General features: G+C 49.9%; 1 protein-coding gene and 1 long non-coding RNA gene across 2 annotated transcripts; one reads left to right on the top strand and one right to left on the bottom strand.

Annotated features, from left to right (window-relative positions):
• Positions 1 to 775: 775 nt before the first annotated feature.
• Positions 776 to 15549, bottom strand: LOC146754836 (C-Jun-amino-terminal kinase-interacting protein 3-like). Its single transcript, XM_085526699.1, has 5 exons — positions 15167 to 15549; positions 7863 to 7983; positions 7517 to 7587; positions 7012 to 7103; positions 776 to 1534 (listed from the first exon to the last, which is right to left on the bottom strand). The coding sequence occupies exons 1-5, from the start codon at positions 15485 to 15487 to the stop codon at positions 1246 to 1248; spliced, it is 894 nt and encodes a 297-aa protein (XP_085382825.1). The 5' UTR covers positions 15488 to 15549; the 3' UTR covers positions 776 to 1245.
• A 4818-nt stretch (positions 15550 to 20367) lies between these two features.
• LOC146754837 (uncharacterized) lies at positions 20368 to 21044 on the top strand. The gene is made up of 3 exons (XR_014938497.1): positions 20368 to 20454; positions 20541 to 20645; positions 20957 to 21044. It is a non-coding gene; the product is annotated as an uncharacterized LOC146754837 (long non-coding RNA).
• The last annotated feature ends 2081 nt before the right edge of the window (positions 21045 to 23125 follow it).

Genomic DNA, 23125 nt, shown 5'->3' on the forward strand with positions numbered 1-23125 from the left:
TTCCCCTCAGCTCTCACTGAAAACCTCTCAGAAGCCCCGCAATGATATCTCTGAAAGAATGATGCCTTCAGTAGTCTGGAAGGTGGATCTCACCTCAACTTTGTTCCAGCTCCTCTAAAGGCTTACACCTGCCACACATGCCTGACCAACAGAGAGCTCAAGAGCACACCCATACCACAGTGTGCAGTGCTGTTCAGAGATCCAAAGGAATAAATTTTTTCCAGAAGTACAAATACGCTCTCTGTACATTTTGGCTGCCGTGTGATTGTGTGCAGCAATGTGCTGGCACACGTCAGACTATCTGAAGCTACACCTTCACATCCACATCCCACTGCACTGTGGTTTTGCTATTCCCTAACTGCAGTAAAGCTCTCCAGAAATTAGTGTAGGATCTGATTAGTGCCTTTTAAGACACCTTTAAAGCAGACCAGAAGCTCTGCAGGGAGGACACACTGCAAGCCATGCTGGGTGGATGCATCACTGGCTGTCAGGGCTGACACCAGGCACCTGGGAAACATCGTTTAAGAATCTGGTAGGATTCTGAGTAAAGACTGAGAAGTTTGCAGGCACAGAATGTGGGAAAGATGGCTCATCATGAGCGGCCTCAGCTGTTAATAAATGCACAGATCTGTCAACTAAGAGCACAATCTCTGGGTCTTTGAACTCAGACCAGTCTCCAAATGGCACAGCACCTGAAGCAAAAGGCACAACGATCCAGCTGCTCTGGTGTGGCTGCCATGCTGTGAGGCTTTTGTCAAGCCCCAGTGCAGAAGGCAGTGCACTGAATGTGACAGGCGTACTGGATATACACAGCACAAGACTAGAGCTGCAGACCAGATGTGTGAGGAAGTGAAGAGCTTTAAAAGCACAGTGCAGGACTTGGGCAGTCAGATGTTTAGTACCCCTTTTAGCTGAAAATAGGAAGGCCAGAAGAGTGGTAAGACAAAAAGAATAACTGCTGAAGAGCAAGAGTAACTCTACTTCTAGCCCCATCTGAGGAGCAAAAGCTTTGCTCTTAGAGAGGGAAAGAGAGGAGGCAGGTTCCATCATTTCCTCTCACAAATAAGCTAAAAAAGGTAAGGATTTTATCTTCACTATATTTCTAACTGTCCTCACATATACTCTTTTCAACTTAGGGCCAGCCAAGAGATTAACACTGAGACAAGGGGGTAACAAGCATGAGGAGCCTTATAAATCCATCCCACACTGTACACCAGATCTGCGATGGGACATCCTCCCACCTCATCACAGCCACCACAAGAGTAAACTCACAGCAGGAAGAGGCTGCAAAGGGTTATGGACACAGGTTAACCTCCACCTTAATGAAAACATGGATGCTATTGACAGTGGCAGAGTGGGAAACCCTTGCTCTGTGATGGTCTGTAAAACCTTGTAGCTGGAGTTGGACTGCAGCTGCCCGAGGCCACTCAGGTGCCAGTGGTCCAGTGTTGGGACGATCTTGGCCCCTATCTGCCCACGTACCATGCCATCCGCGAGGGGGAAGACATTCAGAGAGTTAGGACGCTCCTTCCTGCTAAACAGAGAAACAGAGAGAGAGGGAAAGCCAATCTGTTAGCTGTTTACGAGCTTCATACACAAAAGAAACAGCACAGTAGCTCATGCAAAATGTTAGTCATTAGAAACTGAACCGCACTCCTTGCCCCAGCTTAGCAGTTGTGTGGATTCCCAAACCCACAGCTCCATGGTGCTGTTTGTTCAGACCCAGAGTGTCTACAGGTAGAGCCAACCATCTGCCTAGAAAGTCAAAGGGGGTCAAGTGACCAGGACAGGCACAACTGACATCAGCACCCCCATGCAGTGTTTGAAGGAAAAGCAAAAGTGCAAAGAAACCGAGCAAATTCAAACCAATGTGTCCTTTGAGAAATGGGTGCACCGTGGGAAAACGCCACAGCAGACAATCCCACAACAAAATGGGCATCATTGAACGAAGAAAGAGGCTGAAGTGAGTCACCTACACGCCACTTCTGCACATTCCACCCCAAACCTGGTTTGCACCAACAGCAGAAATCAGTGGGTTTTGGATCACTTCTAATACTAAGCAAGAGAAGTAATACTTGCATTCTGTGATTCCTCCTCCATATCCAACTACAGTCTTCTCAAAATTCAGAATTTATACAAACTTATAAATAAATGCATCACTCATAAAGCCAGATGTCTGTATTACTTTTTCTTTATCACTCTCCTTTCTGGCAAGTGCAGGTGACTAGCAAGCTGTGGATTTGATTCTCAATATGGAAGCTGGCACAGATTTGGGGACCAAGTTCCAGTGGGAGAAAATGTAGAGCAAGCAGTGAGGTGGAAACTCAAAAAAGAAAGTAGCTTGTCAGCATGAACACTCCAGAAACAGGGCAGCAGTCAACACCTCCTTGCAAGACACCGATCTGCTTCCCTGCTCCATCAGGCTCCATGCCAGCCCAGTACAGCACTGCTCCTGGACACAGCAATCATTTCACCAAGACTCAGCTCAGCTACCACCATCACACAGTGGGACCGGCAGCCTCCAGCAGTCCCTTCAACCCAACCTGTTCTGTGATCCTGTGATCTGTGACCACGGGTGAAAAACAACTGCAGCTGCATCTGAGGCTGCCCCAGGACTGACTCAAACACACTGACATGGCAGGGGCAGAAAAGAGTTCATTTACAAAGTGAAAGCAAAATGTCTAACGGAAGAGACCAATGCTCAGCCTTTCCATTCTGAGCACTGTCCAGCTGACACGGCGCACTGCACCGCTGTGCCAGCATGGCTCCTGCTTGGAATGGCTGCTTTCTGTGCCCCATCAAGGAAAAACTGCAGGAAAGATAACTTCAGTTTCACAGTCCTGATGTTGGTGTTACCAGTCCCCAGAGTAGTTCAGAATATCCTCAGGGTTGCTATAAATTTTCAGTGCTGACTACAGCCCTTTGGAGTGACTTTCATACACCCACGTCCTTCTGGTCCAGGGGGACTCTGAGCACTTGGTTAGTTCCACCTCATGTTGTGAGGAAAACAGCAAAAGCCTCTATAAGGGCTTGCAGTAGCCAAAACCTGGATCAGAATGCTCCTCCTGTAAGACCTTAAAGCTTAGAAAATGTAACGGAACTACTAGGTTTGCCATCATTGCAAGGTGGCAATAGCCCTCTTTGTAGGCTGAGGGTGCAGAACTCACTGCCTCAGCCAAAGTCAGATGTGCATTCTGACAGTTACTGGTGACATGCATTTCCTGCCCTGCTTAGAAAAGAGGTGTATTTTGTGCTTGTCACAGTTTGAACTAAAAATCCACCTGCGTCTGTGACAGGGGCCGTGGGCCCCGGAGGGGCCCTAGGCCGAAAGGAAAAAGTTAATTAGGAAAAGAAAACAGTGGCAACGATCTAAGGAGGCACACTTATTTACTAAATACTATATCGAAATACCGGATAACACAATATAATACAATATAATTGAAAATTGAAAATTGAGCTAACAAATCAAGCAAAATAGGAGAGAGAATGAGTCCCGTAACCGAGAGGCCTACTGTGAATCTAGGCGAACGGCTGAAGGCTCCCACACACTCCCCTGAACGCCAGAACTCGAAAGACGTCAGTCTGTTCTGCGACAGAGTTAATATAGAGTCCAGGTCCCGTGACCCATCGTGTTGTTCTTTGGGAGATGTAGTCTTCTTCTGTAAGTTGCAGATTCAGTAAAATTATTCATGCTTTATATGATGTTATGATGTGGAATACTGATAGCAAAATTACAAAATTATTAAACCATGACAGTGCTCATATAGGAAGTGCTCAAGAAACGTGTAGATGCGGTAGGCAGGGCATGGTTTAGAAGGGAAATATTGGTGGTAGGTGGACACTTGGATCATTGGGGATCTTTTCCAACCTTGGTGATTTGATGATTCTAATTTAAAGGAGAAAAGACAACTTTTTAAAGTAATCTGGAAGGTGAAGTTCAAATGTCCAATCACACAGGGATGATCCCGGTTTGGAATCCTGCCTCTGCCCCTTCTGCTTTGGGTGCATGAGCTCCTTCCTGATGTAGCAGCTTGCTGGCTCCCTCTGCACCAGCCAAGGGAAGTGTGCCATGTGAGTGAATCTAATGCAGATGTCAGTACACAAAGAGGGCAAATAGGCCAGCACAGAACCTTTCAGCATCACACCACGACCACCCAACAGCAACCTCCAGAACTATGATTAACAAATAGCAGTAGGATTTACCTTTTCCTCCATGACTGGCGATGACTGCAGCGACAAACGTAACAGCCAAAACAGAGCAGCAATTGCACAAAAAGCAAGACAAAAAAAAACCAACAAAAACCACAACAACAACTATTAGAGAATGAAGGTCATGCAAACATGCAGCCCTATCAGAGACAGCGAATGCATGCACTTTTATTCATACTACTTGGAGGTGTGCACTGTACCCATTCCCCTCCTCAGATGGCAGCAGACACACACACCCCCCAGCAGTTCTTGCACCATCTTCTCTCAAGTGACAAGGAAGCACCCTTGGTGCATTTACAGCCTTATGCAAATATGTATTTACACAGTCTACCATATAAAACACACCCAAGCACATCCACAGGTGAAGGTAACCAAATGCACTCACAAACATGTAGGAAGACATTGAGAGATTACACCCATATCCCCCCCCAAAACACATCAGTGTACCAACTCACAAGTGCTGGTGTTCACCCACACGCAGCTGTGCAGACACAGGACCACACAACCCTCAAAGGCACAAACATACACAAATACAGCACACATGAACAGCCCAAAGCTTGAAATGAAGGAAAACGACCCACTTCCCAGCTGCTGTTCCTACAGATTCAGATGGAGGCCTGGCAAGGGCTGTGACAGACACAGAGAGCTGCTCTTTCTTCCCATTCTTCCAGGAACTAGCAACACGTTACATGGAATAGCATCTCTCCAACACAGAGACAATCCTCAGTGCAAGGTTTGTCCTTCATACCAGAGAACGGGGTGTGGGGGGGCAACCAGCCTAACACACTCCAACCATTACAGCTGTGATCAGGATTGGTTTGGGGCAGAGGAAAACAGAAACAACCTATTGAGGGAGCTGTCAGGAACACACACTCTCACAATCCTAACAACCTACTGGTTCTTCTCACCCCATATCTTCTCTTTCCATACCCATCATGCCTGCCTCCATTCACCTACAGAGGCCACCATCCAGCTTCTGCTCTTCTTTCCTTGTATAGATTTCTATATTTTTCCACTGGTCTGCTAGAAAAGCATTACCTTCAGATGGGAAAGGGTTACACTGTATTCTGTAATCAGTTTTATTTTTCTAAGCCACTCTCTGACATGACACCAATTTACTGCTCTGCAGAAAACACAGCACTGAGAACTTACTACATGGAAAGAACTCAGCCAGATCAGAATGTTCCTATTCCAGTTCCTTTTAGATCCGCTACAGATTTGTGCTGTCCTTCAGAGTTTGTGCAGGAGAAAGCCTAGATAAGTCTCTCTGCCTCTGGAGTTTAGGGTATAACTGCTTCAAACTGCTATATTGCTGCCCCTGAAACACTGCTGGATATTCTCCATGGCAGGAGAGATGAGCTGCTCTCTGCAGAACAAAAGAAACAGGACCACACACTGACACTTGGCTTCCTGCAATGCTGCACCCTGCCAGCTCAGCAATTCCCAGCTCCCCCTGTTCCCAGCTGAGACATGGAGATGGCAACAAGACAGAAACGCACACATCAGCACAGCTGTTCTTCCTACAAACATTCATACCTTTCAGGTAGGTGGGAGAGGTGAGTTGGACTGAACAAAGACCTAATCCACCCTGTTTCTCCTTCACCATGGGTGTGCCTAAGAGCTTGTACAGAGACATCTGACAGCAGAGGCACACAGCCCAGCAGAAGTCTCAAACATGGATGTTCTGCAGTTACAGAGCCCATTTTCCTTCAGCATCCTCCCTTCCTTCTAACACAATGTTACGTTACCAACAGCTGTGAACAAAACTCCCGTTCCCCCCAGCAGCCCTGTGTGCACACCAGTAAGGCACCAGTACAGAACCAGAGGCTGACCCCCAAACCTTCCCCTCACAGCACGATGCTCGGGCAGGAGGCCAAGCACTGGCTGGGGAAGGAACATCACGTCTGCAAGGAATCGGGGAGCAGTTTGTGTCTCTCTTGCTCTCTCCTCTGCTGTTTTACAATACACAACCAAAACCTTGATGATCTGAATTCCTTCCCAGGCACTCCAACCCAGCAAAAAGAAGCCACAGCTTCCAGAGAGCTTATATTGTTTATTTCAAGACCTGACACTTCCTTCCACTTTCTTTATCCCAAACCTAATGGACACACTAGTATTTAAATGTTACGGATCTAAACAGAAGGTACTAAAATAACCTTATGTTTAGAAAATAGGAAGAATATTTCTTCTTTTCTTCATTTGAAATTATCTTTTTATATGTGGTTTTAATAGAGTGGTTTTATATACTGCACTTCATTTCCTGCTACTGCCATTCCTTTAAACAGAGGCTGGCTCTGATCACTTTGGTGCTATGAAAACAGAGGGGAAAAAAACAAAGCACTTTCATGGGCATAAGTAGATCTATTGAGTGACTGACTCAGATAAATCTTCCCTTAAGAAACTGGGGAAGAAGTTACATAAAGGCTAATGCATTTAACTACTCCAGTTTCGCTGGCTATCACACATGCACACAGACACACACAAATGAACACTCTCTTCCATCCCCATCCATTTTATGGATCAGTCTTTTACATGATACCTGAGAACACCAACGTTGCTTTCCAGAAGACGTCCATCTGCAGCAGCACAATGAAGTCTAAGCTTTGTAACAGAACACAAAAAACTCCTCTCTGTCAAACCTTAGAGAACTTATCCACAACTCACCCTCAACCCATTACAAAAAGCTTCAGGTACAATCCATGCCCACAGGGAAAGATCCTTTGGTTTCTTTCTCTTGCAAATATGCACTCATTTGATAAGTTCCTGGATGGCAAACATTATATGGAGAGGTTATGGCCCTACCTTCTCCCAGGTACACTGCCCTCAGTTTGATTATTTCCCACAACCTGCTGCATCTTGGATCGTTCGATGTGTTCCACATAGGTCTGGATCATCTGAGAAGAGGAAAAAATACGTGAGGCAAACAGAATAAAACAAAAGACTCCATTGGACTCCATGATCATTATGGGTCCCTTCCAACTTGGGATATTCTGTGATTTCTGTTTTTTGAATATTGTTTTCCAGCATTTACTTCCAATTCCTTAAAATTTCTTTAAAAAAGTGCTATCTGATGTTCAGACAGAACCTCCCGTGTTCCGGTTTGCACCCTCTGATTCTTGTTCTGGCACTGGGCACCACTGAAAAGAGCATGGCTTCATCCTCCTTGCACCCTCCCTTCAGATAATGTTGATGCTCTCAAGTTTCTGAAGCTCTAGTCACTGTCAGGATGAAAAACCCAATTCTCTGATGTGGTTTTATGGGTAAGATAAGAGTTTGTTTATTTGGAAGGAATCAGGCAACAGCTTACCTCTGTGTGACGCTGATGTAAAGCATTATACTCTTTCTTCATTACTGATTCACGCTCCTCCAGCCGTGAAACTGCCAAGAAAAGATTCCACCCATCAGCTAACATACAGATCTAGACATGCTCCATGCAAGAGAAGCAATGAAACCTGCACTACACTAGTGTGGATATGTCGCACCCTGTAGATTGCTCTGATTTTTATACCAAAGAAAGGGACAGCCACAGATTTCAGGCTTTCCACAAACTACATTAAAACAAACAAGAAAAAACAGCACATGAAGAATATCTGCAAGTATATGCTCATGGAAAGCAAACTACATAATCGTATCTGGTGCACAGCTTTGCTTACTCTGATCTGCATAGTTTTTGGTCTTCAGCTCCAACTGTCGAGTCTGAAATTCAAGGTGTTCCACTTGGATTTGTAGCTCTTTCTTCTGCTGTTCCAGGGCATCTTCAAACTCTATGAACTTCTGTACAGGGAAAAACCAGAGAAGGAAGCAAGGATGAGGAACAGACCTAAACGTATTTGACTTTTCCTCTTCTCTCCTCCTATACTATGTGTGCGTATATATACATATATATATGTACACACACAAAAAAAGCAAGAGATAAGAATTTCTATGTGCTTTAAGTTAAAACAGCATTTACTCAAGCTAGAAATACTTATCTTCTAAAATAAAGTAAAAGATGTACTTTGTGTATCATTAAGATATAATCTGCTGGCCAATGCAAGTTATGTAAACCAACACGGTTCCATCATCTTCAACAACACCTTTATCATGCTAGGCTGAATTTGGATTCCTGTTAGTTTTATGTCAGAAAAGCCAAATTCTGTGTCTACGGTCACGCATTTAGAAGTGCCTACGTCAGAAATCTCCTTCAGACATCAGAAAGTTCCCACTATTAATGATGTTGCATCTAAATTTTGCAGGAAACATACAAGCCTTGTGGAAAACCAACCCACAACCATCACACCTCACAGTCTCCTTTGCAATCCACTTCCCAGATCTCAGACCAGAGGTTTTTTCAGGCACACATCAGAGAAGGGGTAGAGAGTTACATGGTAAAAACCAGAGCAACTTTGACAGGTGATTCTATAAGGATGGCAAATTCAGCTCCAGAGCTGCTAAGAAAAACTTGAGTCTTACTTTTTCAGTTCTGTAAGTTGAGTTATGCCTCAGTTGGTGCAGAATGGAAGCAGTGAGTGATGAGACCTCACAGCAAGAAAATCCCGGCCAGTCTTCTCTGGGCATCAGTAAAAAAGAAAAAGTTCTAACCAAGACAGCCACACTGAGCAACAGGCCTAAAGAAGCCATTTCACTTGGTTTGGACTGGTTGAAGCTATGCTAAGAAAAGCAGTATTTCCCTCTGCCCCCTCTCAGGGTTTGCTGGAAGCACTCCATGCTAATGCTCTGTTGACAAACTTCCAATTACAGCCCAGCGCTAAATCCCTCTCCCTTCTCACTTGCTTGGCTTTCACTCTTGTGCAGCTCTCCTGGCACAAGGTGCCCATCTCTTCCCAGCTCCCCACCCAGGCGTGTGCCACCCAGCCAGGCAGGAATTGTGCTTGGAGTAGCAATAAACTTTAACTGACTCTAAGGAAAACATTCACAGAACTCTCAACAGTAAAACAGGAAGCAAAAGAAAGCAGGAGACCAATTTTATTCCCACTATGTAGGTCAACTTTAATAGGGTTCCTGGATTTGCTACCGTTGCTTTGGTTTAGTTTAGTGAAACTGATTGGAAGATTAAACATTCCACACTAAGGCTCTTCTTAGTCCTGTCTGTCTTGCAGCCTCAAAGTACTCAAACAAACTGCAAACTAGCAATGAGCCGACCACGTGGAGAAGAAACAGAGACAGCAGCAATAAAAATTAATGCCACTCTAAGTGTTCTCAGGGAAGAAGAGCATCTCAGGTGAGTGCACTGCAGCAATATCCTGCTCCATCTCCTACGGAGATCGAACACCAGCTCTGGGCACAGGGACCCAACGGCTCCTCACTCTGTCTGGCTCCAAAACGCTTCTTGGCTGTTCCTCCATCAGAATCTCCCAGCCAGTGCCTCCCCCTGCATCAGAAAGTCAAGACAAGCAAATAAAGTGGGTGCCGTGGGAGTGGCCACCCAGCAAGCATGGGGACATGGAGGCACTGTTCTCTAAGGAACTGAGAGAGACCTGAAATCCAGCTGCCGTGGTCCTTATGGGTGACTTCAACATTGCAGATGTTAACTGACAGTAACACACAGCTATCTATTTTCCACACATATGTTTACAAACTGCACCAGAACAGAAGGAAGGGATGCCATGGAGCCTGGACAGGCTCAAGAAGTGAGGCCTCAGGAACAGGTAATTCAAATGATGTTGAAGGGAAAATCTTCCTTTCTTTTCTACCCCACTACAATGAAATCAATGGGTGAACTGGAAGAACAAAGAGCCCACTCCCACTTGTCCTGGGAGAGCAAAGCTGAGCACAGCATTACTATTTTTTCCAATCCCTTCATACTTGCTTTCAAAGGATAATTTTCCAGCAGTTATAGGAGCCAGATATATTTTAAACAGTTAGTAATGATGGAACATGACGCTGCTGTACACATACAAATTAGTCTTGCTGGAGCCTCTCCCTGGATTTCAAGCAGGATCACTGGTCTCTAACATCTCAGGATAAGGTTACAACCAGCACCATGGTTCACACGCTCATTGTTAAATGGAAAACAACGAGCACAAAATCATCTTAAGTGAAAGAACGAGTATACCTCTGCAAAGCAGCGGTACACTGGAGATGGCTGAGCTTCCTGCATTACTGGCTTTCAGAGGAAGAAAATGACTAAAAATAGTAGCATGCGGTCAGAAACCATCATATCATATTAACAATAAATCAGGCAGAGTGAGCTAGATGTGCATATATGCAGAAATCTTATTATAAGGTCTTAATCTGGGCTGGCTGGCAGCACGTATTACATGCTGACGGGAACAGCAGCAGCTCAGCCGTCACCTTACCCTGCGGCTGGGCAGAGAGCAGCGCTGGGATGCACTGCCCGGGAGAACAGGGAGGATGCACAGCTGGATGCACAGCTGGATACACAGCTGGACGCACAGCTGGATGCACAGCTGGATGCACAGCTGGACGCACAGCTGGATGCACAGCTGGATGCACAGCTGGACGCACAGCTGCCTGTGAGGAGGGGGCTGTCTGCAGGGCAGGAAGGACTCACACCGCATTCCACTCCCCACCTGCAGGAAGGCTGTCAGCCAGGGAGCCAATGCAGGCTGTGCAGCCTCCAACTCACAATTTGGGGCAGTAATTAACTGGCAATTCGGGAAGTTACGTTGACAGTATTCTGTCTAAGGAGGCCAAGACAAAGAAATAGGGCAGAACCCACTGGTGGCAGGACGCAGTGCTGCCTGGTGGGCAGATGCTTTGAGCTACACCCCACGCTCAAATCTTTGCTATCCTCCCCAAAGAGAAACACTCCTCTGAAGGAACACCTCCACCTGCACAGGAGCACACAGCCTCAGTGAAATAACATCCCCTTGACAACTGCAGCCCTTAAGGGCTTTTGCTTCTCTTGCTAATTTCAAGGATTCACAAGCACATCTTTTATGTGTTAGCTACTTTATAGTTGTAGATTGGTCTTCAAATGCTTCTGTGAAATCAAATGCTGTTATTTTGGCATATATCAATAAAACCATCTCCTGGATTCCTATTCCAAGGGATCTGAGCCTTTTTTTGAAGAATGAGATGCTCTGCCCTTTAAATGCTCTCCATGAAGCAGGCCTGGTGCTATGGCAGAGCCAGGGCAGGCAGATGGGCTCTTCCCAGCCCTGACACAGCTCTGCCCCCGCACACCATGGATCACTGTAGAGGAGCACAAAGGGAGCACGGGCAGCTAACAGAGCTCTTCAAGGCAGCCTTGTGGTAAGTGGGGCTGACAGGGCAGGAGGTGCTACTCGAGTGCAGCAGATGAGACCGGACTGGGAGATGCCACTCATGAAGAGAATCAAAACATCACACAGGAGGAACGAAGCGATGCTGATGGTCAGAGAGGAGCTGGGACTGGGCAAGGGCATGCAAACATCGTGACTGCAATGAAAAGACTTGAGAGAAGGGAGCTGAGCACAAAGCAAAGATGAGCCCCAGGTCAGCTGCAACACAGTGTGAGGAGACAGACAGACGTGCTGCCATCTCCAGCCAACAGGATGTCACACAGGTGAACACGCAGGGTGATCACACCAGATAAATCCTACCATTGTCATTTTGAACAGTGCAACACTCCAATTCATGCTGAAGCCTTCCAGGAAAGCCACCTGCTATTGCAGCCCCACACGCCCAGGGATCAAACCAGGCACAGCCAAGTGTCACCCAAACCAGCTGCACACAGATCCCTCCATGAGGCACTCCAACCTGACCCTCCTCCAGCAGGCAGCGAGCAGAGCTCGGCTCGTGCCACCAACACAATGGAGACCAAAGGCAGGACTGGTTTCTATTAATACTTCAAAGGCACAGATATCTCATGGAGGCAGAAGATACTTGGAGTAAAAGTCAATGCTGGCACAAGAACAAACCAGTAAAAACAGGCTGCAAGTTAAAAAAAAAAAGAAAGTGGAATTCAGGAGGAGGTCACTTTTAGAAGAGCAGACGCAAGAGGTTTAAGTAATGGCTTTAAGACAAAGCCTGATACATTTATGAAGCAGCTTCTGTAATGCAACCGCCTGCAGTGCTGAGGAATGGGCTTCTGAGTCAGCAGGTCCCTCCCAGTTCTGTGCTCCTACAAGTGGGTGCCATCCTAACACCCGCTACAGAGCAGGAAGAAAATTCCTATGCAAGGTCCTATGCATAAGCTGCAGATGTCACTAAATAGTGGGAGCTGCTGGCTCCCTGGAGTGTAGGGAGGCCTTGCAGTGAGAGCTTGACGAGTTAGTGGGATGTGCATTAGGCTCCACATGAGGATTAACAAGGGAAGTGCTGTACTCTGCACTGGGACAGGGCAGCCCCAGCTCTGTGCAATGACAGGAGCGGCACAACAGAGGTGCTATAAAGGAAAGGAAGAAGATCGCTCACCTGGAGCAGAAGATCTCGGATTCACATGGGAAAGCTGCACCAAGGGGGGATCTCCAGAAAGAGACCCTTGCCAGCAGCAGTCAGCCCTTAAATGGGCTCTAGGAGAGGTGCAGCCATTACCCTGCGCTCACACAATGCAAAGCAGGTGGAAGAACACGGCAATACTGAAAAGCTGACGCTGTTCCACAGCTTCAGTGGTTTGGAGGTCAAGGAAAAGAAATGTGACATTCTGAGCCCTGCAATCACAGACTGACTGCACTGCTTCATTTCAAGGGACTTCTGACTTCAGTGCTCTTGTCCGGGTGCTTCTGCTGCCCTATTTTAGAGCAAGTGGAAAATATTGAGTCACTCTGCAGTCAAAGTGTCCAGAAAAGCTTTGCTTTTGGCTGAGAGTATTTTGAAAGATACTGAATGCAACCATCCTGGGGAAATGAGTGGCAGAACATGGAGACAGAAACCTCTGCTTCGGAGGAAGGGAAATGAAGGCTGTGCAAGCTGCCCCAATGGAGCAGGACATGGCTCCATTGTGCACATGGGTGCACGCTTATGTAAAACAAGATCTGGTGGTTCTGCAGTAGCGGGAACAGGAGGATACGACACAACTTTTATGCCAGAGAACAACATCCACTGCTGGTTTCAGTTCACTTAACATCAATAAACTAACGATGTAATCAGACGCCCATGACATGATATTGCAATACAGGAACAAATTACTTTGTGATCACCGACTTCCAGCTCCCCAGCATTGCTGCAGCTGTTGAAATGATCATTGATACACGCAAAGAACTCAACAGCAAGGGATTGAACATCGCTCCTGGAGGTGGAACCCCCACTGAAGGTGGGGCTAGAAGCTGCAGACCCAGGACAGGCAAAGCACACAGCGCCGAGTGCTGCTCAGGGACGGAGATGGGCTTCTCCTGCTACAGAAGTGCAAGGCGTGCTCTGGTGGGGGGTGCATTTCTCTGCTTACAATGAGCTGACGAACAGCAGAATTCTCTGTAGCATAAGAGATTTTCACTTCCATAACACGTAATCCACTGCACAGGAAGAGGCACACAGGAAACTGCTGCAGGTAATGGTGTATGGAAGGGAATGACAGCTGTATCTCACACACGTGAGCTGATAGCAGAGGCTACACAGGGGGCAAAACCCATTTGTTCTCATAGAAGCACATTATCTATTCCTTTCTGCTAACAAGGCCCTATGCAGATACTTTTTTGCCCATTCAGCTCAGATGCGCCTGAGGATGACAGAGTGATTTTACATCTGCCAACAGCACCGTGCTGTGGGTCCGAGCGTCCCTGCAGGACGTAAATGTTGTCACCACATCTGCTTCCAGGAGCAGGCACAGCAGGAAGCAGCACCCCCTGTACCTGGTAAACTGAGAGCAGAAAGATACGAGTCCAAAGATGCAGGATCCATCCATGGGGCTGTTCCACCCTACGCCCCAAGCCCCACTCCTCTCCAGCAGCAGCACATTTCCAAGTATTTAATTCTCAGAAGCTACAAAATACCGGCTTGTGGAATGAAGTCCCACACTTGGAATTGCTTTTCAATCCCTCCCTGCCTTCATATGAATTTGAAAAGATCAGCTGTAAGTTTTATTAACACATACTTAAAACTTAAGGCTACAACCCAAATTGCCCAGCATTAGTACAGGGCGATAAATGTCCTGGGCTCACGTCCTCACCATCCAGCACCCAGAGCACCTCCATTGAAATACTGCACGGCGCTTTACTCTGGAGTCATGAAGGAATTTCATTTACCACATCTAAGCAAATCAAAACCCGACTCTGAGCAAGACTCCTGGGACGGAAAAAACCCTCTACTCTCCCAGTGTTAAAACACAGCCAATTCAGACGCATACATTCCTTTCCCAGCAGCTTTGCAAAGACACGCTGATGACACGGCAGCATTACACTTCTAGCGGTACCAATGTGTCTGGCACGTCGCAGACCGGCCCTGCTGGAGGCCGGAGCCGCCCGGCTGCGCCTATGGCCAGAAAGATGCCGGTGGTGTCGGCGGACTCGAGCGCTCAGTGCGGAGCAGCGCGCTCAGCTCGGCTCCTTTGTCCCCGCCTGAGGCGCTGTGCCCCGATGCCGCCCGCTCCCAGCACCTGCCACAGCCCCCGGGATCCGGGACCCACAGCGCCCAGGGAAAGGCCGCTGAGATCAGACAGGGAACCATCTCCAGGGCAGGGGAAGCACAGGGAAGACATCAACCATCTGAGGGCCGCGTTTAAACCCGAAACCGGCAGGAATCCTCCAGTCATCCCCGTGCAGCCGGTGTTCGAGCTCGGGGCAGCGCAGCAACGCGGAGCCATTCCCAGCTATTCCCAGTCATTCCCAGCCATTCCCCTTCCCCTCCGCACGGGCCGCGCGGAGCGGATGGAGCGGGGCCGGGAGCGCGGCCTGCGATGCGGGTACCACCGCAGCACATCACATCACATCGTATCACATCGTATCATATCACATCATCACATCATCACATCGCATCGCATCATATCATCGCATCACATCGCATTGCATCCCCGGCCCTTGGTGCCGCGCACAAGATGGATGCCGGGCCCCGTTGGCGCTGGGCCGCTCTCACTCACCTCCTCGGCCTGTTTGCGCAGCACCTTCTCCCACTCGTACTGTGTGAGCAGCTGCTCGTTGTCCTCCTGCAGCAGCTCCAGCTCCACCTCGTGCTCCTGGTTATCGGTCAGCACCAAGTCCAGGTTCTCCAGCACTGTCACCACCAGCGGCATCAGCTCCTTCACCACCTCCTCGTTGTAGCAGTGGATGAGCCGCTCGAACTCGTGGTAGATGCTGTTGGCCAGGCCGGACACCCGCTCCGACATCACCGACCCCGAGCAATAGTCGTCGCCCGGGTACCCCCCCACGCCGCCATCATCCAGCTGGATCTCCAGCATCATGCCGGCCCCACAGCGCTGCGCTGCGCCCCGCGTCGATCCGCTCCGTTCCGTTCCGATCCGCTTCGTTCCAATCCGCCGCTGCCGAGACCCGCCGCGCTCCGCCCGCCAACGGGACCCAATGAGCCGCGCGGCGCTGCCCCAACACCGAGATGCGGCGCTGAGCGGACGGAGCTGCGGCCGGGCGGGGTGGGGCGGAGCTGCGGCATCCCCGTGTGCGCCACGCGGGCCGCGCTGCTGCCGTGTGCATGTATGGAGCCGCCAAGGGGCTGGGGGGGGGAGTCACAGAACGATGCGGGGCCGGAACGAGCCGAGCTGGAGAGCGGCAGGGGAACACTGGGAACACACAACATAACACAACACAACACAACACAACAACACAACACAGCCCGACCCCCGGCCCCGCACGCACCACCCGATCCCGGCGGCGGGGAGCCGAGTCCCGTGAGCTCCGGCAGCGCGGGCCGATATAGGAGCGATATTTCTGGATGGGAGGAGTCAGGAGCTATAAGCTCATTTTGCAGCTCAATTAGTGATGCCCCAAACGCCTCCAGACCTGAACGTCTCTGCCCAGAGCCTGTGAAAACCAGGGCACTCCTGTGCGCCTGCATGTAACAGTAGTTTCAATGTAGGTAATGATCCTTCAAGGTGAAGTGCCTGCGGGTTCTGCAGCAAAAGGGTTTGATGGCCCCATTGAGGCGGGGATGGATCCAGAGAGAAAAACAGGGAAAACTGGCTGCCTGCCGTCCCCTTGGTCACCCCCATAGGACCCCACTGAGCTCCAGGCCCTTCTCAGCTCCATTGCTCCTCTCTGGACACACTCCAGGGTCTCAGAGTCCCTAATGCTCCGAAAAAACAATAAAGGAAGTTGTCCAAGGAGAGGTGAAAAGAACCTCATCGCTTATTCACTGCAGGGAAACATCTTCAGTTTGGGGGATAAACGGAAGAGAAACGGCTGCATAAAATGACAGCTTACAGACAGGAGGAGGCTGTCAGGTGTCACGGTGTTATTAAAGGCCACAAGAGCATGAAGGGAAGGAGTGCAAGAGTGGGATTAGGGCAGGGGAGCTCCTGAGGGCTGCCAGCAGATCTGCAGCCTGTGTTCGATCTGTGTGAAACCCACATGGCACAGTTTGACTTCAGCACATTGGCACATCCTGAGCACAGTGGAGTTATTGGTGCGAGGGCAGTGCCTGGGGGGTCCCAGCTATTCCGTGCTGTGTAACAGCAGCAGAAAACAGCTGCAGAGAAACCTCAGAGTGCTCTGTGAGATCTCAGCTGCAGCTTATCTTGGGCTGTGGAGTCTGAGCACAGGGACAGCAGAAATCCATCTCCTGTCCTGCACTGAGCTGGGCCCAGCAGGGCAGGCAAAACAGGCCCTGATCTTTGGGAAGGCTCCTGACGTGGATGTGAGTTAGAGCTCAAAGATGAGTGTGATTCCACAATCATTATTGTCATCCTACAGACTCCACGTTACACAAAGCGGAAGGCACTTAAACCTGCCCTAAAAGCATCATTGCAGTGGGAATATCACATCTCACCCGTGATTCACGGCCTTAAGCCCTGCAAACACTCCATTCTATGTGATGTCATTATACCTAGCTATATTGCTAGCATGCTGTAGATTCGGTGCACGACGACTTTAAAAAGACACATTTAAGGCTTGTCTCACAGAAAGGAAGAAGTGACCATGAAATATTATTATTTCATCTGAGATGTACTTAGTTATGGAATGGAGCACTGATGAATCACGAGGCAGCTCTGCTCCGAGCATCGTGCAGAGGAGCTCATGGGCTTCTCTGGGACTGCAAACCTCCCTCTGAGGAATCTTAACTGCAAGAAACCTGGCCTGAAGGTTTGGTCCCCATTCCCAGTGTTGTGACAAGAGTCACCTCAGTTCTCTGTTACTTTACTTCAGATAACCCCACTGGGTGACCCTTGTGTTGGTCTCTTACAATTGGATCTAGGAGGTGCTGGCTGCCTGTGTTTATGATGAAAGAGCAGCAGTGATGTGGGTCTGTGTGAGGTCACAGTCATTGCTGGGTTGGGAGGGTTTGGCCCCCAGCTGTCGAGCAGAGCTGGAGCTCTGGTGAGCGTGCTGCACACAGACACTGAGCTGTGAGCGTTCCTTGTTGGAGATCATCCTTTGGGAGCCCATTGCAGGCACCGCTGCGGCGTGTGTGTGAGCTGGGCACAGCCCGGACTGACCAGGCCAATAAGGTGAGCTGGGTTTGGTGCTGGGCGGCTGCTGGAAGGAGTCTGAGCAGAACAGCTGGGCTGGGGAGGAGCTCCCAGCTCAATGGAGGCCCTTCCGAGTGGCTGTTTGCAGGGGAAATTGATTCCTTGTGAGATTCTGTCACACGTTTTGGTGAGGATGATGAACTGCCATTACTGCCCTGTGTGATGCTGCAGTGCAATGGAAAGCACAGCAGTGATAACGGGGTATCAAAGTCCTGGGCTGCAGCAGGTGAGGATAAGCCCGAGTGCAGCAGCTGTGGGCACAGAAAGGAAGGAAAAAACTGCTGACCATTGGAAGGGCTCAGGCAGGCAGTGATCTCCAGTCAGACACCCTCACCTGCACTGCCAACCCTTCAGTGATGTCTGGGAGGGGTTTGCATGTGCCTGAGCTGCCCTGGGTTGGCCCTGCCATCCCACCAGGTGCTCAATCTCTGCTTCAAGCCGTGACTGAGCATCGCTGCTACAGCCCTGCAGAACTGCTGCTGGTCCCCAGCCTTTGTTTTAGACATTAGAAGGGAAGGAGAGCACAGCCTTCATGGAGTGCAACTTGTGCTTTATTGACCCCCGGATCCAGCACATTTTTAACAGAACCCCCTGAAGTCCTGGTGAGATCCAGGTGCCGAGCTGGGCCATGGGCTGTGCAGTGACATCACAAGCACAGTGAGCTCACAAGCGCTGCCTGGGGCCGCGGCTGCCACCAGTGAGTGCCAGAGCCGTGAGTGCTGCGCAGAGTGTGGACACGCTGTGTCAGCCCTCGTCCCGGCTGGCAGTGACGGTGGTGGTGGCTGCTGGTGCTACCTGCTCTCACTGACGGTGTTGCCCAGCCATTGCACTGGTGTGTTAGCTGGAAGGGAGGAGAACTGCAGCTGTGCCCGGGTAAGCCAGAACTGGAGGTTTCTCAAACGTGTGAGTGGTAGCACTGCATCCACTTCAGCTGTAGCAAGGGTAGATGATGGAGTCCTTCTCATGGCAGGAACACAAAATGTGTGCTGCAAGGTATATAACTGCTGGTGGGATGGAGAACAGCACTTGCTGGGGAAGTCATGGCACTTAGACACACATTGGATCCAGAGCTGGCACAGTTCTTGCAACCAGCTGCTTCCAAGGCATTGCCCTCCTCGAGAGCCCAAACTGCATCAAAAGAAAGCTGGGAAAATGCTTATTCCTCATGATTCTTCCCTTGTAGGCACTTCCTGTAGGGTTCCGGTCCGAGAGGACTCTTTGGGGATCCAAGCAGTCCGAGCACAACCGTCTCTTTGCAAGAGCAGGGAATTCCTCTGGAGATAACCCAGACGGGCTCTAAGAATTTTACCATGTCTCAGCAAAGAGGCGACTGCTACTTCTACTTCTACTCCACCTGCACTAAGGTACGGTTGACTTTCTTCTGCCTGGGTTTTCTTCCATTTCCTCATGTTGAAGAGAAAGGGGTGGAGCAGGGGAGACCTGCTGGTGATGTTAGGCTCATAGTGCTGCTAACAGCCTGGGCTAACGGCATGGACACATTTCAGGCCGTGCTCTTATTTTCCTGTGGTTTCCTTGTGCTTGCAGGGAGACAGCTGTCCCTTCCGCCACTGTGAAGCGGCTCTGGGGAGCGAACGAGTCTGCAGACTGTGGATGGAGGGCGGCTGCTCAAATAGAAACTGCAAGTTCCGTCACATGAGGATTGATGTGAGTGTTTGCCTAAAGATGTGCTCTCCAGCTTAGTCTACAACACCACTTTTCATGGCTGTGGTTGGGCTGAATGCACTTCTGCAGGCTGGATATGTTTGCTGTGAAAATCTTACTGGTTTCTGTTTCTAGAGGGGACTGGGAGGAGGTAAAGAAGGCAGAGAATTCAGTGCCTTAGGTATATCACAGCGGGAGATGTTTGCATTAGGAGCCAAAAGCATTTTCTTCCCAGATGCAAAAAGCTCGCATTGCTCAGCCTCCTAAAGCTGCTGGAGTTGGGTGGTAGGAGAGAGTGGCACTCCCCTCCTGCCAGCAGGGCTCGGTTGTGCCCTATCAGGCCTTCTCCATCCTGGATTTCTCCAGAGCAGTTCGTTCTGGCTGCTTGGAGTAGTGAAAGGAGGGGCAGGAAATGAGGGTACAGAGCTAAGGCTCCACACAATGGTTTCTGATGGCTGTTGGAGCGCGGCATCTCCCTGCAGACCTGATGTGCCTGTTTCCATGGCCCTTCCTTTCCTTCTCTCTGCAGAAGCAGCGCAGTTTGATTCCCTGCTTCTGGGAGAACCAGCCCGGAGGCTGCCAGAAACCACACTGCGCCTTTCGTCACCTGAAGGAACGTGGTGGGAACAGACCGACTGCACTGCTGAGCCACAGTGAGTGTCCGATGGCGTGAAGCATGAAAGGCTCAATTCTGAATGTCAGTTCTGAGCGGGTGCGGGATGCATGTCACCATTCATTGGGGAGGCAGGGGAGAGTCGTGATAGTGAAATATCCGTCTGTGCTTTGGCTGTCAGAGCAGCGCTGGGCTTTTTCTGGAGTGAGGAAGATGCACTGCAGGTCTGTGCTGACTGCACAGCATTTGGGCAGCGGAAGGCAAATGTAACAAACAGTGCTTGAAAATGTGAAGCTTGTGGTTGACTGTGCTCAAACCTGCCTCCAAAGAGACGCTCATCAATCATTCCTTGTTTCCTTTCTGCCAGAAGTTGACACCAGTGGCCTTCCTCCAAAGAGCGGCCTTGCAGCAAGTCTGGGGAACCAGACAGAGGTTGACAAGGCAACAGAGAGAGGTACAGATACTCAACAGGCTCCTGGGTTTGATGCACTGTTTTTCTACTGAGATCTGACTGTTCTTTCCTGGGACTCTTCTCTGCAGTTGACATCCCAGCTTCCTCCCATGGCCTGGCTGGACGGAAACGCAAACAGTTGGAGGAGGAGAAGGGAAAAGCGGGGGAATTGCCCTGCAAGAAAAGAGTTAAAGGTGAGCACGAGGAACTCGTTACGGTGCCTCAGAAAAGCAGTGCTGTCATTTTGCATTGCTCTCTGTCAGACTTTTCCTTGCCCTGGATTATTACTGAGTGCAGCTATTGGGTTTCTTTGTTCCTTTGTATGCGTTGTTGGTACACAGAGATGACTGTGTTCAAAACATGGCTGAGAATCCCGGACAGGGCAATGTAATTCCACTGGCCAAATGTATTTAACTTTGTGGAAGGGTGGTGGGACTGATAAGAGAACTTGATCTCTCTTGAGGCACAGCAAGACAGTACCAGCTCTCTCTTCCTTTTACTTTAGGTGGGCGCAGGGTCTCTGTGAGGCCCATTGATTGGAAAAACACCTTCCCCCCAACGCGGAGACAGAAACGAAAAGCAGCAGAAATTCATCCATCTGCTGCTGAGGACGCAGATGAGCCCCCAGCTAAAAAACTACCAATGGTAAGAGCAGTGGCAAAAGCAGAAGTGGATATGGAAGGTTTACATTAACCTTGAAGAAAAGACAGAAATTCCAAGTGTTCTACAGCTCTTCCGTTTCCCTGGAAGGCAGCAGATGTCTCACAAGGTACTTGTGGAAACTCTGACCCGTGCTTCATACTCTGTGTTGTTTCTTCCTAGGAGACCCTTGCTTCAGTCCCGCCCGAATACACCATGCTCAGCGTCGAAGCCATAAAGCTTCCAAGCAGGTGATGACCACAACTTGTTCTTCCTTAATGCCCTTTTTCCATCAGACTTAAGTTCTTTCACACTGGGGGGAAATGGGGTGTTTGAGATGTGTCATGGCGTAATGCAACAAAGGAAGAGGTCATCTGAGATCATTGAAACTGCTTTGTCAAAACCTCTGCTGAGTTCATGGGGAAAAGTACCTCAGCCAGCAAGCAGGATTTTGCAGAGGATGATTTCTTGACATGTTTACAGCCAAAGCAGTGAGGGTGGCAATGTGTTTCTGCTACAAAGCTCGGCCCCTGATTGCCAGACTCAAACTGCTCTACTTGAACAGATGAAAAAGGCACCTGCTGGTTTCCTTAACTCCAAAGGCAGCCGCAGGTTAATTGAATCACCATCCCTATGTGGGTGTGAGGGGTGGGAGGGTCAACTACAGACCTCAGAGCTGAAAGCACATCTCAGAAATGTCACATAGATTGTTCTCTTCCTTCCCACAAGTCTGGAGCTGCTCCCAGGAAGCCACGCAGACCCCATGGCACAGCCAGAGGAATCCGACACTACATCATGTTCCTCACAAGCGGCAGAAAAGTAGCAGCTGAGCTGCACAGGGGCGGGGGAAGCAGCCATCACTGAAGACAACAACCTTGAGGAGCTTATGATGGAGCTCATGGAAGAACTGGAAGGAGAAACTGATGTGATGATGAGGATGTGGATGAGCTCCTTCTGGACCTGTCCGACATGACGGCGTAACAGCATCGCCTGATTGGATAGTTTAAAACAACAACAATTAAAACCAACCCTGTTCCTTTCCAGCCTGTGGGTATTTCTGTGGGTATTTCTGAGACTCTGCACAGAGTCTTAAAGCCGAGTCAAAGCAGTGACAATCAGCACTGACTGCATCCTGTTCTGATTTCCTTGTGGCTCTGAGTTCAGGTCCTGCACCCGCCGCCAGCTCTGGGTGCTGCTTCAGCATCGAGGGCACAAAGCTCCTCTGTGGGCACAGAACGGCGTCCATCCAGGGCTGAAACTTCCTCCTTCCTTCACCCTCAGCAAAACTCTGCCTTGGGCCCAATGGGAGCTCTGCTGTTCTGATTCCTTGGGCAACCCTTTGAGAAGGCAGTAACAGTGGGCTCAATAACTGAGGCTGAAGCACAGCACTCAGGGCAGGGGCTCATGGGGGAACACAACGACGGGGGATTCAGGAGCTGGGAGCAAAGCCGCTGTGCAGGGAGCAGCCCCAGCAGCCACCGTGGCTTCGTGGTACCCCGGTGGTCGGGGCCTGGGCGGCCTCTGGCGGCGGCATAGCCGGCACAGCCCTTACGTTCCTTTCCATTCCCTCCCGTTCCCCATCCCATCCCATCCCACCCCATCCCATCCCCATCCCATCTCCATCCCATCCCATCCCATCCCATCCCCATCCCCATCCCATCCCATCCCATCCCATCCCATCCCATCCCATCCCATCCCATCCCATCCCCATCCCGTCCCTTTTCGTTCCTCCCCGCCCACCCAGCGGGGAGGATGCGGGATCATCTATGAAGGTGCGGAACCGGGCGGGGCTGCAGGGTGTCCGTGCTGCGGGTGCCATTGCCATTGCTTTGCCCCATGTTTGGCTTTAGCGTCCTTCTACTCCATCGGATCGGACCGCGCTCCGCCCGCAGCGCAGCGCACTGAACTCACCACACCAGGTCTCCGAGCCTCAGACTCACGGCCGCCATCTTACCGACACCGCGCAATGCACCACGGGACAGCACGGCACCACGAGGGGTGGGGGCGGCGGAGACGGTGATTGGACGGTAGCGGT

The sequence above is a fragment of the Coturnix japonica genome, chromosome 37 (genome assembly GCF_054131305.1).
Source record: "Coturnix japonica strain WE chromosome 37, WE-NBRP24, whole genome shotgun sequence".
Lineage (NCBI taxonomy): Eukaryota > Metazoa > Chordata > Aves > Galliformes > Phasianidae > Coturnix > Coturnix japonica.